At 41.4% G+C, this 14,349-nt stretch overlaps 2 protein-coding genes across 3 annotated transcripts; one reads left to right on the forward strand and one right to left on the reverse strand.

The window, feature by feature from the left end:
* Positions 1 to 388: 388 nt before the first annotated feature.
* Positions 389 to 4,411, reverse strand: LOC127307731 (protein GRAVITROPIC IN THE LIGHT 1). Its single transcript, XM_051338493.2, has 2 exons — positions 4,186 to 4,411; positions 389 to 1,931 (listed from the first exon to the last, which is right to left on the reverse strand). Exon 2 carries the CDS (start codon positions 1,865 to 1,867, stop codon positions 608 to 610), a length of 1,260 nt encoding a protein of 419 aa, XP_051194453.1. The 5' UTR covers positions 1,868 to 1,931; positions 4,186 to 4,411; the 3' UTR covers positions 389 to 607.
* Positions 4,412 to 5,778: 1,367 nt separating this feature from the next.
* LOC127307732 (signal recognition particle 19 kDa protein) lies at positions 5,779 to 11,475 on the forward strand. 2 transcript variants are annotated; one of them, XM_051338495.2, is made up of 5 exons: positions 5,779 to 5,878; positions 6,713 to 6,835; positions 6,948 to 7,179; positions 7,300 to 7,399; positions 11,145 to 11,475. In XM_051338495.2, exons 3-5 carry the CDS (start codon positions 6,982 to 6,984, stop codon positions 11,270 to 11,272), a joined length of 426 nt encoding a protein of 141 aa, XP_051194455.1. In that variant the 5' UTR covers positions 5,779 to 5,878; positions 6,713 to 6,835; positions 6,948 to 6,981; the 3' UTR covers positions 11,273 to 11,475. The 2 variants fall into 2 exon arrangements, with proteins under 2 accessions (XP_051194455.1, XP_051194454.1); XM_051338494.2 differs by lacking the exon at positions 5,779 to 5,878 and adding an exon at positions 5,929 to 6,067.
* Positions 11,476 to 14,349: the final 2,874 nt, after the last annotated feature.

Raw genomic sequence — 14,349 nt, forward strand, 5'->3', positions numbered from 1 at the left:
AACCATTACGACAATAAACGCGGACATAGTTGAAACTGATTGAGACCTTAAAATTCAGTTAGTTTAGAGGGTAGCCCACTTAATTCAGATAGGTTGTTCATAATCCAGTGCATACAGAGTGCTGACATGGAGGTGGTGAGGTGGAAGGGTTTTGCTTTAAGAGTGTGCTCGGCGAGGTGGAAAATATTCTAGTATCAATTAACCGATCCAGCAAAATCAAATCTCTCAAAATATATGACCGCTCATACTCCGTCTTCTTCCTTCTCCAAATCAATTTGCTGCATGTCCAGTCCGTCTCGGAATATAGCCATATAAAGCCAGATTAGGCATAAAAATGAGGACCTGAATGCCAGCTTTCAAGATGTACAATCATCATATAGACAGTCACTTCCACATAGCACTGCCAATTTATATATAGACCAAACGTTGGGACGGGATTACATCACAAAACAGAAAGAAAGACATTATATAGTCCTCTAATGATAAAAATCATACTATTTTTTTCTCACAAAGGTGTTGCTACCAGACAAGACATACAAAGTTGCCCACCTTAATGATCTCGCAGGATGTGAAACGCCCTGAATCTTCTGAAGCAACCGCAACATTTTTACTCGGTACATTTGACATCAGAAAGGTAGACTCTGCACTGTATGACGCTAGCCCCGATCAGGAAACCAGGCATCACCATCAAGTCAACCTTAGGCCTCTCGGCACTTTCATCCAAGACGATGTTCTTCACAACACTTTCCATGTGAATCTCCGAGAACTCGCTTCCCTTCTTCACCTGGAAAATCCTGACCTTTGGATCAAAAGAGTACGCCAGCCTGTGCAACAACCATATAGACTTCGCCAGCTTGAGAAATGCCTGATAGAAAGGTGTCCTTGGATGGCCACCACTCATGACATAGTTTCTCTGATCCATGTTGCCAAAGAAAGAACCTTCCATCTTCGGGTGCACAAGCAATAGGTATTTGCTTCTGCAGAACTTCCCAAACACTGAGTCTGGGTTTTGGCTCAATACATCCAAAGGATCCATGGCCCGTACTGCGAGGAATTGATGGAAGAAAGCCTCGTTAGAAACAGTTGCATTAGCAGCCTTGATGGAAAAGCTCTCTTCGTGGAAACCGCTGAACATTCTTTGGCAGATGTAGGACTCGAACGCGTACTTCTTGTGAGCTCTCCTCGAGTACACTACATCAGGTTCAATTGCATCAGCAGCAGCGTCAAGATCCCATCCTGCAGCTTTCATCATGTTGATCAAGGGCTTTGAGAAATCATGTATTGATTGGTACGCATTATCAGCAGTAGATGTAAATAGACTTGGTGTCAGCTCAACGGAGAAGTAGTTCTCTTCTTCATCAGATTCCTCGGATTCCTTGTTAAGTAGTCCCCTTTGTTTCAGTTTTTTCTCCAGTTTTGATTTCCGATGTTTGGCCTCATCGGTTTGCTGCTGTAAATGGGTAATCTCGTTATCTCTGTTCTGGATCTGGGACTGGAACTTCTTTACCATGACCTCATATGTCTTTAACAAGTTCTGCTGCTCCTGTATTTCATTAAGCAAGCGTGAATCTTGAGGTGATGCTGCTACTGGCTTAGGATTTTTCTCTCTGTACGTATGCTTGAGTTCTGAAAGCCTTGTGAGCTCATCTATGACAAGCCTATCAGCAGTTTGTATCTTGTCTGGGTCATATGGGGTGTGAGCTTCCTGCAGCTGAATGTATGCAGCCTTTAAAGAGGATATGTTATTGAATATACTTCCAATCATACTGCCCACATTCTGATTCATATTTTCATCAATGGGTTGAGGATAAACTTTCTGGCTATTATTGTCATAATTTTGTGACTCCTTGGAGCCTGGCCGGATCATTACTTCTTGCCCTCAGGATCAACCAAGATAGTTGTCTTCAGTCAATGTGCAAATTGGCATCCACCTGCAAAAGCAACTACGAGTAAGATATACATTACATAAATGGCCATAACAAGGATAACTCAAAAGCAACATTTGTTTTAATTAAGTTGCATCCTGCATCAAGAAAGAGATATGCACGAGCGCAAAGTAAACTACAGCAAGATTTGGGTTGCTCTAAAACAAAGATTCTATAACCACACAATCATATTCTCAACCTTTTTTTAGGTAACCCATATTCTGAATGTTGATCAACAGATGTTCCACAATATGACCTCCACACTAAGTCCCCAAAGCATCATATCAAGGCACAAAATTGAGCATCCTAGTGGCACAACTAATGATAATCCAATGGCTAGTCGGCCTCCCGAGGTGAACGATATCAACTGCACCACAGAAGATTTACTTCAAGTCATATTATCCAGGGAACTAAAAGTATCATATGGGAGAACCCCTGGTGACATTAGATACCAATCATAATCTCACCACACCTATGGCCTATCAACCCCTTGCCTCTTTACCATAGGTCCCTGGGCCAGATTAAAAAGCTTAACCATCAAATATCGTACACTGATGGTAATGATTACGTTGGTTGCCCTCTAAGCAAGAACCATGTGAAGCCTAGTCACACCTTGCTTTCCTCCCAAGTATTGGCTATAGAAGGCACATAGTTTATCAATCTTAATATAAAATAAACAGAGAAAGTCTATTTTCTGAACTCTAGTGGAATTTTCCCCTCGTGTACCAACCTTCTACTGCAAACTCTATACAGAAAATACCATCTTTTTAGCAAAGCCCACAGAAAACAAACTTAGAAAACATGTTACTTCTACAATATGACACACATGTTGGAATACCCACGAGAAAAGGCTACCATGTTTGTTGCCGACTTAAACACTGTGTGATCTGTGTAGCGTTAGTATAAATTGTTAGGTTGACTTGAAACTGGGAGTCGATGTTGACATTCTTAGTTATCAGTCTGTTCCGAATTATAAATTTTTCTAAATTGAATGTATCTAGATGCATTTCAGTGTGTCCGTGCACTCATTTCAGTCCGTATGTAGTCCACACTGAAGTATCCAATGCATTTTATAACTCAGAACGGAGGGGGTAGTAACTAAGAGTCTCTTGATGCCTTATAATTATTATTTTTAACTATTTTAGTATGGAATAGTCCTAAATAGGCAGCATCACATATCTACGGTCTACCCAACATCAGTATGTCATCAAAGCATTAGCGATACCAACCCCTGCAGCACCAAAATGTCCTGATATGGACGTGTACGATGTATCACCGTCAAATCAGCATGTGTTTTTTTGCAGGTAAATGAGCTTATGTCATCAAAGCCTTAGCAATACCTACCATTCTGCAGCACCGAAATGTCCCCATAAGGACATGTATTGTTCTCAAATGAGCATATATGTCATCAACGCAATAGCAATACCTACCATTCTGCAGCACCTAAATCTAAATATCCCCATAAGGACATGTATGGCTCTCAAATGAGCTTCACAGAATTACTGGGGTGCATTCGTATATGATAGGTCACTTTGACATCCGTACGGTGTCTAGCTCTATACTGTGAGATGGGTTTATGTTCCTTGTCCACCAAATCCACCAAGCCACCACTAGACTGGTTCCCACTTCCCCAAGAAAACCCCGTGTCCGTATTCCCCTGAATACTTCGAAGAAGGCGGTTAGGGCTTCTGCACGCCGGCATCTGCAACCGGCAGAATCGATGCCGACAACCTCATCTTCCCTGTAATTGCCTGGATTCTCACTCTTCCCACATGGATTCGACCCCTGCCCCACATCAGGCCTTCCATAAATTCTCTCTGGTCCGCAAAATGTTGGTCGCATAGCCCTAAAACCTATGGTTATGGCCTATGTGCAATGGGCGAGCGCTAGGAGGAACATGGATACTTGTTCCTCAATTAAAATATGGATGTCGTGCAATTGTAACCCCAGCTGATTAGAGCAGTTTGTGTCATAGGAGTGGCAGATATATCCCAAGTTTGATTGACTTGCTTTGAAGAAATAACAAAGCATGTATTAGTATGGTTGTTTGTTTGGAATCATAATTTCATCTTCTCAGTTGTCAAACTCATTTGCGCCGCCTCTCTAACAAAAGGTAAGATAATTTGCTACCAAAAGTAAAGCATACCACTTCCAGCAAACCAAAAGAGACCCAACATAGCGTTCATGAACCTGTTCTTGGCAGCGTAAATGTAAGGATGGTAACAGAGACAAAGTTAGCGGCATAAAGAATCACTCTTACCAGCAAACTGCCGCTGCTCCAGGCGGGCCGCCGATCTAGACGCGGAGATCCGGGCCTTCTGCCCGCGGTTAGCAGGCGGTCCGGGAGGAGGGGCAGAAGGGAAAGAGGGCGGTGGGGACGAGCGGCCAGGTCTGGCGAGGGCAAGGGGCGAACTCTGCTCGGGAGCTCGCGAGAAGCAGAGGGGCTGGTCCGCTGGTAGGTGAGGGGATGGGACAGGCAGAAGGTTTGAGACTTGAGACGAGTTACCGTGTATAAATGGAGTTCATCAGCAATTGGAAATCAAACTTTTTAGGTGAGTAGTCTGTAGTCTTTGTATTTTTCTTATGTTTTTATAATTTTTTCCCTTGTACTTTTATTTCTATTAATAGTTTAGATGATGGAAGGTTTTGACGAGACACCTACTAGTGAAGCCCATTTTTTTTATGGCATACACTAGGGAAATCAGCCTACTGCTAATTGTAAAACATTATTCCACTTTGGAGCTGTCCAATGAATTTAAATGAGCAAATTCTGCACTTTGGTCAATGTAGCAAAAATGTTTCGTATGTAGCAATTTTATAAAGTATGTAGCATTGATCTTTAACATTTTTCCTATAGTTTGTTAAAATCACGAAAGTATGCTGCAAAAAAATCCTAAATGTAACGTTTTTCTATGTGTGTCTACCATTTTTTTTAAAAAAATCATATCAATTTGCAAACATTTCTCAGCAAGATATCCAATATTTTGACCTAGCTTATTCAACACTACACAACCACATATGTAACATTGGTGTAATCTCGCGCAAAAGTTATTTTAGCTATTTGCCCATACTAACACTCCAAAAAGGATGGACCCATATAGCAAAATGCAACATTGTGTGCAACATCGACAAAAAACTCCAGAAAATTCTTCATCATCGTCCATGGAGACACCATGCACCATGCACCATGCCCGATTTAGGCTAATCGGCAACGAATCATTCGCACAGTAGACCCGTTGTAGCCAGATTGGGTGAATCCTGGGACATCTCGACTTCTCCAAGTTTGGCGTGTGGGAACTCGTTGAGCTCCATGGTGAGCTTTGTTGGTGTCGGGTGGAGAAGCTTCCCGTGAGGACGCGGGTGTTTGCTCCATGAGCGCGCGGTTGTGGCCGCTCGCGGCGGTGGGAACACGTAGTGGCATGCGACTAACAGGGGTGCGAGCACGAGGCGGCAGTGGTGGCCAGGCATCATGAGCACGCGGCGGGGGCACGACCAAAGCTGCGGAAGGGAGGCCTGCGAGCTGGCGACACAAGCGAGCAGTAGAAACCGACCGCAGTTACAACTAACTGTAAGTTTGAATTTTCCATTTTTTAAATCCTATATGACATTTTACCTCATTTTTGCTTAATTTATTTTAGTTTTTTTCTGTATTTTCCCAGCTTTTTATTTTCCCTATTTTTTTAAAAATAATTGGGAAAAATGTACGCGGGCCAAAATGGCCCATAAAGGTCAAACGGGCCAAAGGCCCGTCCGTTTAATAGACGTGTTGCCCGCTTTTGTAAGCGGGCTGGGTCGTGCCAGACACGTTTAAGCCGGGCCGGGGCAGGCCCGTTCGCGCAATACAGCCTCTCCTTGGGTTCTCCTTGGAATCGGCCTCCGACGAAGCGTTTCGCTCCCGAAACAGAACGAGCTCGGAGCTCCGGTGAAGAGCACGCACCCTGCCGGCGGCGCAGGTAGGCTACTCCCTGTGCTCATCTCCGCCCCTCTTCCTCTCAGGCCTCCCCCTCCTCGCCCTCCTCCTCTGAGGCTTCTCCTCCTTTTGGCCGTCCCTCTCTCCGGCAGCCTGCACCCTAACCCTAGATCGACGGGAAGGAGCAGCAGAACGGCGGCGTGCGGTGGCGGCAGCCGACTGGGAGGCCGAGGTTTGCCACCTCCGCATATCCCCAAACTAACCTATCCCTGCGCCTCCTCTTCTCTTCGAACCCTCTCTGTCCACCAGCCAATTCATCATTTTTTGTTGCCTCATATCTGTTTCAATTGCAGAATTTGGCAAAGATTAGTAGAACTTTGTCAAGAAATACTTGTTAAGAATTTGTGCTTCTTGAAGTAGGGACTATGTGTATTCCGATGTTGCGGTTTCCCCTTTTGAGGCATCAACAATTTATTGTTGCTTTTGCATACTCTCTTTTCACCAATGTTCTTGTTTGCATAAAGATTAATTCTGCCGTGAAGCAATGTTTTGATTATTTTCGTTATACTACATAGTCAATTGGATATATGAGCACGTTGTCCAGAATTCATTAGGATACATTTACAACATATCAAAAGCTTCATACTTGTATAAATAAGCAATTCCAAACTTTGTCCATCCAAACACGGCTTTTTATTGGTGTCTCCCTCGGATTCCATGAGCCAATTCAACAGACAACCAAGCAACAAAATTGGAATCCATTCCGAATTCAGATTCCTTGTTGTTTTAGCATTCTAGGCCAACTTAATACCAGTGCCCCCAATACATACATCCAAACAAAGCCTGTAAGACATTTTCTGAAGGTTAAATTCTGTAGAGTGCTTTGGAGTCCTGACTTCCTGTACGTCGAGACCGTCTGTTTCATCATCGTCATCCAAAAGTCCCCTGTGCCTTGGACCTCCGTCAGCTTCGACAAAAACTCAAGTCTCCAGGTCCCCTGGTATGTGCGGAAGCTCCCTTCTCCCATGAATCTCTTTGCCTGACCAGGCCACGACCGTCGACCGTGAACCACACTAAACTTGCGCACGCTCTCTCTTTGCTTCTTGGACCAGGATCTGCTCAGTGCCCTACTCGAATCGCGCAGAGATGGACGTCGGTGGCAGCGGCGGTGGCGAACTAAGGAGCAGCATCAAGAAGTGGAAGATCATCTACCCGGTGTACCTCAATTCCAAGAAGACGGTCGCCGAGGGCCGCCGCATTGCCATCACCAAGGCCTGCCCCGACCCCACCTGCATCGAGATTGCTGACAGCTGCGCCTACCTCAAGATCCCTTGCGCGATTGAGGTACCTTTATCCTTTTTCCCTTCTTATCATTGGAAATTTTGTAGTGGGGGATTCCCTTTGTTCTTCCAAAGATTTATTATACTGGCGTTGATGTTTGGAGTGCTCATGGTGTATATGCAGTTGGATAAGGCGTATCCGCGAGATTTCTTCCAGGTTGGGAGGGTGAGGGTGCAGCTCGTGAATGATGACGGCACCCCAGTCAATCCTGCAATCAAAACAAGTAAGCCCTAAAACTACTGACTTATCCTGGAAGAGCCCTTGATTTATTTAAGCATTGCCTGATAGCGTGGAAGCTATGCGCTGTAAATAGAGGTTAAGATCATCTAATTCTATATACGATTCAAACCATTTCAAACTATCTCAGTTCTGTTAGTGCAGCAGGTAGAGCTGTCAGTGATGCCTATGTGATATGTCAATGTTTTGATCGCTTCTATGAAGTAAAGTCGATCCTGCATGATACTTATCATGCGCTAATGTTAAATTGCACACTGTCAATTCCCTAGAAGGACCTTGATTTTGGTCCAATGCAATTCTTGTTTTATTCTCTTCAAGGCTTTGCGAGATCAGTATCCTTGTGGTAATTTGTCAGTTTGAATCTCCAGATTTTAGTGCACATCAATGTGTGTGGCAAGAAAAGAAAATGCATGGCATACGAATAATAAGTCCATTTTCTGTGTGACCCTCTCTTCATTTCACCAGTGCACGTTATGAATACGAGATTACAATCTTAATCGTCATAAGTAGCAAAGGGCGCATTCCTTTGAAACAAGCATGCTTTGGAATATGGTTTGGTCCTTAGTTTATGGCAACAAAGTCTCTTCTAAAATGAATAGAAGATGGTCTCCGCACTAGCATGCTATAACTGTTGACCATCTTAATGAAGCTTATACTGCTACCTGATGCCTCAGATTGATACTATCAGCTTGATTGCTTACCCATGGTTGGTGATGATTTACCCTTTTCTACTGAGATATGAATTACCTATTTACTATTATATTCAAGATAGTGATATTATGAAAGATTAAGTTGTGGGTTGTCAGTGCATTTATCCTTTCACTACAATGCAACACATTATTTTAGAATAATGTAGCATTCAGCGGAATTGATGTCTGATCTTCTAATATTTTCCGATTTGCTTGATTATTTTGTTCTGCTCTTAGCCAGTCGTCACCTATTATATCCAAATGTACACACAATCTTTTCCCTGAATCAGATATCTATGTGGCTTATCCATCTCAACATCCTGGTTTCATTCGACTTGATTAACAAATTACAACATATTAGTATTACTGTTAGTGATTATGAAGAGCTAACTTAATAGGAGAAATGAAGTTGCCAATATGGGCCACTAAGCTTAGTAACCAACTAACCATATAATGAGGCATACTAGGTGACACAGGAATAAATAAAAATTATTTGGAAATGAAATCATAATGCTAACATAATAATGGTTAAACAATTACTTATCCAGTATTGAACTGTGAAGTCAAATTCAAAAGTTTTCCTGACTAGCAACTTCATATTCTCCAAATCCATGCAGTCTTATCATGTCTGAGACAAGGTCCTGTGAACGTGGAAATAACCATACACAAAGATGTTTGCTTTCAGCTGTCAGGACTTGCAGCATTATGGTGCACAAACATAAGGAAATGCAAAGGCTGCAGCTTGGCCTGTTTTCATGTGTACAATAATTCTAGCGAGGTCTTGTCCGGCATAACATATTAACATAACTAGAAGGATACCCCGCGCGTTTCAGCGGGAATTTCTCCGATAACTCTATTTTGTAAAAAAAGGGATATAAGTTGATTGGAATAGGATGTTATTTGTAGGAACATGCAGGATTCAATTGGCGTAAATAGTCAAGAGGCTAACTTAAAAAAACTGACTTGAAATGGTTATGTAGTTGGCGGCTAAAAGTTGATGATGTGGATAATTGGATGGCTTAAAAAATAGATGATGTGGCTTGCATGTAGAGTATTAATGAATGTTAGTGGGGGATGAATGGACAATTGGATGGCTAATAGAATGGATGATGTGGATAGCTTGCATGTTGAGATAGACAACTTAAATGACCCTCTAGTGGGGTTTTACTTTATAAGAGATATAGATTAACTAAAAAATGGCAACTACTTCCATATGGTCCCCTGTAAGTTGGTAAAACAGTAAAATGTTTTTTTTACTGTTTTCCTTGTGCAACAATATGAACAAAATGGCAAATAACTCATGTCGCTAACTCAGACTACAAGGGAACTATCATTTTATCGTTATGGGTAATATCTTCAAGAGAATGGTTGGGCTAATATGATAATTAAATTCGTTGATTAATTCTTGCTTAATTCCAAATGGAATGTGGCAGTCTATAGATGGGACTTCTCTTAACAAAGATATGTAGCATATACCTAACATATACATTTAACCATAGCATCCTTGTCCTCGTCCATTTGAGCGGTGCCTGTATAGGGCCTGCTACTATGGAGGCCTCCTTTCACCTCCCTTTGTCCATTACGTGTACATATACTTCTCTGGCTGGATGTTTTGGGGCATCAAAGGGCTAGGGGGTAAAGTGTGTTGCTTTATGTGGATCATGTACTTCCTGGGCTTTGCTTGGTAGTGTTGGAAAATCTGGTCATTTATAGTTCTATTTAATTCATCTTGTTATAGACAATTATGCAGCGGACGTATGTAGTTTCATCAGTTATCCTTGATTCTGTATAATATGTCTAGGTTAATTATACCATGTCTATGTAATTATGTGTCTGTGGTCTACCATTCCTATGTAACCGTACTGAATCGGTAATTCTGTTAGCCTGCACAGCATCCCAGCACGATGGTAGTGATGTTTTTAATCTGAAACTCTTATTCTTTGCTAAGTAGAGTTGATGCATGATAGCTGAATATTGAGTTTCTTTCCTTCAACTTCCTTTCAAAGTCGCGCAAAAATTTCAGTCACGTACTCAGGTACGTATAGCTTATAAGGTGGTAAAAAATTGTCTAATCCAACAAACATGGCTTTATCTACCTATATCTTGCTCCTGTAAATTTTACCATTTACATTATATATTTAGATCTTTGGCTACCGATTAAGTTGTCCCTGTTGTTCTTCACAATTGTGTATGCATGGATATGTACTGTTAATACACAGCCTTTTATCTGTTGATTTGTAGTGTCTAATCCCATCTATATGTATCATTTGGATATGTTTGGGATAAAATTTGGTGCACATGAGCACTGCTCTCACCTCTCAGTTTTTAAAATATAAAAAAACGTATATCTGTGTTTCAAAAAACCGTCACATTTATTCCATGAATACATACACATGTCCTGAATATTCATGCAAAGTTTCGGTAGAAATTGCATTGTATTTTGAGCTACAGAAAAAAAACAAATTTGTGGCTACGTATAGAAGTAGATATTTGTTAGAAATTTGTCCTTTTTAGCTCAAAATACAACATATTTTTCTCCAAAGTTCCTACCGTACCTTCGGAATGTTTATATGTATATGCGGAGTTAATTTCAATTTTTTTGGAATTAGAAAAATTGATTTTTAAAAACCAGGTGGTGCTCATGTGCCAAAGCCACTTTTCGGATATGTTTTTTCTAAGTTGTTTAGAGGAGAGGTAATTACAATGTTGCTTGGTGCCATTATGTTACTGAAATTGATGTTGTCTTTTTTATTTGGTTAAGACATATTTTTCTTTTTCGTTTAGAGTAAAGCACACCTTACAGCTGCCGATACTATGAGAAAACAATGTGACCTTTACTTTTTATACTTCAGCAACAGATTTCTTGTACCTTCTGTCACCGTGATACTGAATTTGCTACAACTTGGAATACTGGATCACAGGTTTTTCTATGTCTGACAATTCTTGAAACCCTTGTAGCGCAACAGGATGATATTTCCCATGACATGCACGTCTTTGAACATGTTTTGTGTATCCTACTGACACTAGTCATTTGCATTTCAGAGAAGCAGCTAATGATTCAAATAGCAGAGCTGGTCCCCAAGCATCATGGGAGGACTAAGAAGCAGGAAGCAGCGGTTGGTTCATCAACTGGAACTACTTCCAAGCCAAAGAAGAAGAACAGGAAGTGATGCAAGTAGCATATTGTCTTGTTTTCTTCTGTTCATAGAAGGTTTATTAGAAAATTCGTCGAGAGATTTCTCACTTGTGGCCTAAATAACTCGAGTTTTCAGGGTTCTGAATTTCTGGTCCACTTGGTGACTTCTGTAACCATCATGAACGGCCTACTATTGTTTGTGGGAATGGCAGTCGAGCTTGTAGATGCTTTCACTTTTGAGAACTGAGTTCTAGCTCAGTGGTAAGGCAAGCGAGTGCGCAGTCAGCCCACCTAGGTTTGAATCTCCATCTCGCGGTAATTTCGTAGGGAGGGACAAACTTTAAACTGGATTATCATCCTAGCGTTCATCCGTGGAGAGAGTCTCATCCTACCTAACAACGTATAGCCAAGGGAGGAATCATTCCCCCATTGATCAACGTTTTTGTAGATGCTTTCACTTTTGTAGGGATAGTTTGGTAGCACTTTATTTGGAATCCAAAGGAGAGGCATGTTGTCAGAAGCCTGGAATGGAGTTCATCTGAAAAGTTTTCATGTGGCTTACCACTAATTTAGGATCCTGTTTCGTTGCGGGAAGTAAGTGGAACATGATGGTTCCAGCTTTCCATGTCACCACTGTTTAGTTTGCGGAACACATGAAGTTAGAGTATGTTTTCTGTTCTGATACCTGGCAGGCTATCACTGTATGTAGCGCTAGTACTCAAACAAATGAACTGTAGCAAGAGGTTCGAGTGGATTGTTTTTTCTTCCAAAATGGAACCAAGAAAATGAATCGTTAGAAATAAACTGTAAGGATTCAAATCCTGTGAATCAAATGACTTCCATAGGGAAAAAATCCTTGCAATTCCAATTCTCTGAAAATCAAACCCAACGGACAAACGAGTAAAACTGGAATGGTGCCGTCGATTTTGCTGCCGGTTTGGGTCACAGGAATCTCCTCTAACGGCTAGTTTACTCTCTTGGACTATAAATAGTCTTTCTTCCTCCTTGATGAGGAGGTAAGATGATAATTTCATTTGTTCTCTCTCATACTCAATTATTGAAACTCAAAACTTTGCTTCGTCTTTCTTCCCTCCTACGATTCTTGCATATTCTTGAGAGATTCGGATGAGGAAATATAGATCTACAATCTTCAAAAATCAATTTCCCCTCTAAGTGAGGGGAATCCATTAGATCTAGATCTTGAAATAATTTGTTTATATTCACCTTTATTCTTCCTCTCTAATTACTCCCTAGCATTTGTTGCTTTGGTGGAATTTGAGTATGAAGGATTTGATCACTTTTGGCGTTCTTGATTTGCATCTTTGCATAGTGTTAAACTGTACATATCAATTAGTTCGAGTGAGAGAACGTGGGTTTGTTACTCTTGGAGAGTGATATGCTAGGCTTGGCAGTTGATGCTCCGGTGACCTCTTCGTGGAAGATTGTGAAGAGACTTGAGCTTCTCCTTCGTGAAGCGTGCATGTGAAGTGGTTGTGGATCTTGCCATATCCGGAGTGGAGGAAAAGCTAGCCATAAGAAAAATGTCTTTCTCCTCCATGGGATATTGGCTTGGAGAAGAAGATAAGCATTCGCGTCGTTCAGGACACCTTAGTGGTATCCCGCATCTCTCCAACGTAACGTACCCCACTTCGTGTGAGGGAAGACGAGAATATATCTTTGTCTATGCGTGCCTCGGTTATCTCTATACCTGAGTTACTTCTCTTGTGATAACCATCATATTTGAAGTACTTATATCTTGCTATCACTTGTGTTACTTATATCTCGTGCCTATGTTGTTTAGCTTGAGTTTTTGTTGTTGCACTTGGTTGAGCCTAGTGTGTTGAGATTTTGTGCTGGTAAAATAAACATTAGTTTAATTCGTCATTTTTACAAGCCAAATACGTAATAGTTTTTAAAACGCCTATTCACACCCCGACCTCTAGGCGACATCTTGTCCTTTCACCTGACCGTTAACTCCAATCAACCGGGTGTATGACAACGCGATCCTCTCGCTAGCTACCAATTTTGTGACATGTTTCTCTCGACCTCTACAAGTTGTATCATCGTGGTTCCTCACGTGGCGCTCCTCTACCGCTCCCCACTGTCACCCCGTCCACTTGTTGCCATTGTCATTAGCTAGATCAAAACCAAAGCCTTCACATCGTCAAGTCCACAAGATAAGACGACTACATACCCATTTCTCATAGTCGCGTGTGCTCATACAAGCACACATGCAACATAGTGCGATGACTCTACGTGTCTAATGTAGATATATTTATGTTGTATACATGTGTTACCTTCTATGTTGCATATGTGTGATGATTTTTTCAAGTGATTATTGCAATGACCGAGATTTGTTGTGCACAAGACAAAAATTTGTTGCATTTATGTTTCTGAAGTGTTAATCTTTTTTTGGCATTGTGTTTTCACATACTGTGAAATGTTACAATGATATTACAAACGTAAAAAGGGGTTGAGCGAGAGGGTTAAATTCATTACTAAAATTTCATTGGACCAATAGTCGATAATCTAGTTCCGTAGGATTCTCCACCAGAAACGAGTCCAAAGGAAACTCCACGTCTTTATGAAAAAGAACAGTTGATGCCGGTAGCATGACAATGCAAGTAAATGAATGAAACCGATGATTAAACGACATGCATATGGAACCTTGGAGAGTGGCAACTTATAGTAAGCTTCCATAGTAACACCAAGTCCTATAGTTGGAAGAGCATAACGAACATTTACAAATTGCTTGCAAAGGACCACCCAATTTGTTTTGTTTTTGGTTTCATGCTATATTTGCCATAAAACAAGTAAACTAACAATTGTGATGAATTTGGCAACAGAAATAACAGTTGCTTCTTTTATGTTGTGGGAATGGTATAACGTTTTCTTTGCATTATTTTCACATACAATGAAAAGAGATGATACATCTATGCTAAAAACGTAGGAAAATGAATGGCAGCGGCGGGATTTCTTTTGGCGGTGGTGGCGGGATTCCTGTACCCTCCTAGTCAAGCGGGCCAATGCTAAGAATGTCACCTCTGTAGCCATGCTCTTGAGGCTAAACCCCACGAACGTAGAACGGCTGATCCCTCCGCTGCATGTACC

This window comes from Lolium perenne, chromosome 6, assembly GCF_019359855.2.
Source record: "Lolium perenne isolate Kyuss_39 chromosome 6, Kyuss_2.0, whole genome shotgun sequence".
Classification (NCBI taxonomy): Eukaryota; Viridiplantae; Streptophyta; class Magnoliopsida; order Poales; family Poaceae; genus Lolium; species Lolium perenne.

What these genes read in the sequence shown, in the direction of transcription:
- LOC127307732 (XM_051338495.2), top strand. Translation starts at nt 6,982, where the DNA reads ATGGACGTCGGTGGCAGCGGCGGTGGCGAACTAAGGAGCAGCATCAAG. An exon ending in AGATCCCTTGCGCGATTGAG is followed by an intron (nt 7,180 to 7,299) that starts GTACCTTTATCC and finishes GTGTATATGCAG; the next exon opens with TTGGATAAGGCGTATCCGCG. An exon ending in CAATCCTGCAATCAAAACAA is followed by an intron (nt 7,400 to 11,144) that starts GTAAGCCCTAAA and finishes TTTGCATTTCAG; the next exon opens with AGAAGCAGCTAATGATTCAA.
- LOC127307731 (XM_051338493.2), bottom strand. Translation starts at nt 1,867, where the DNA reads ATGATCCGGCCAGGCTCCAAGGAGTCACAAAATTATGACAATAATAGC.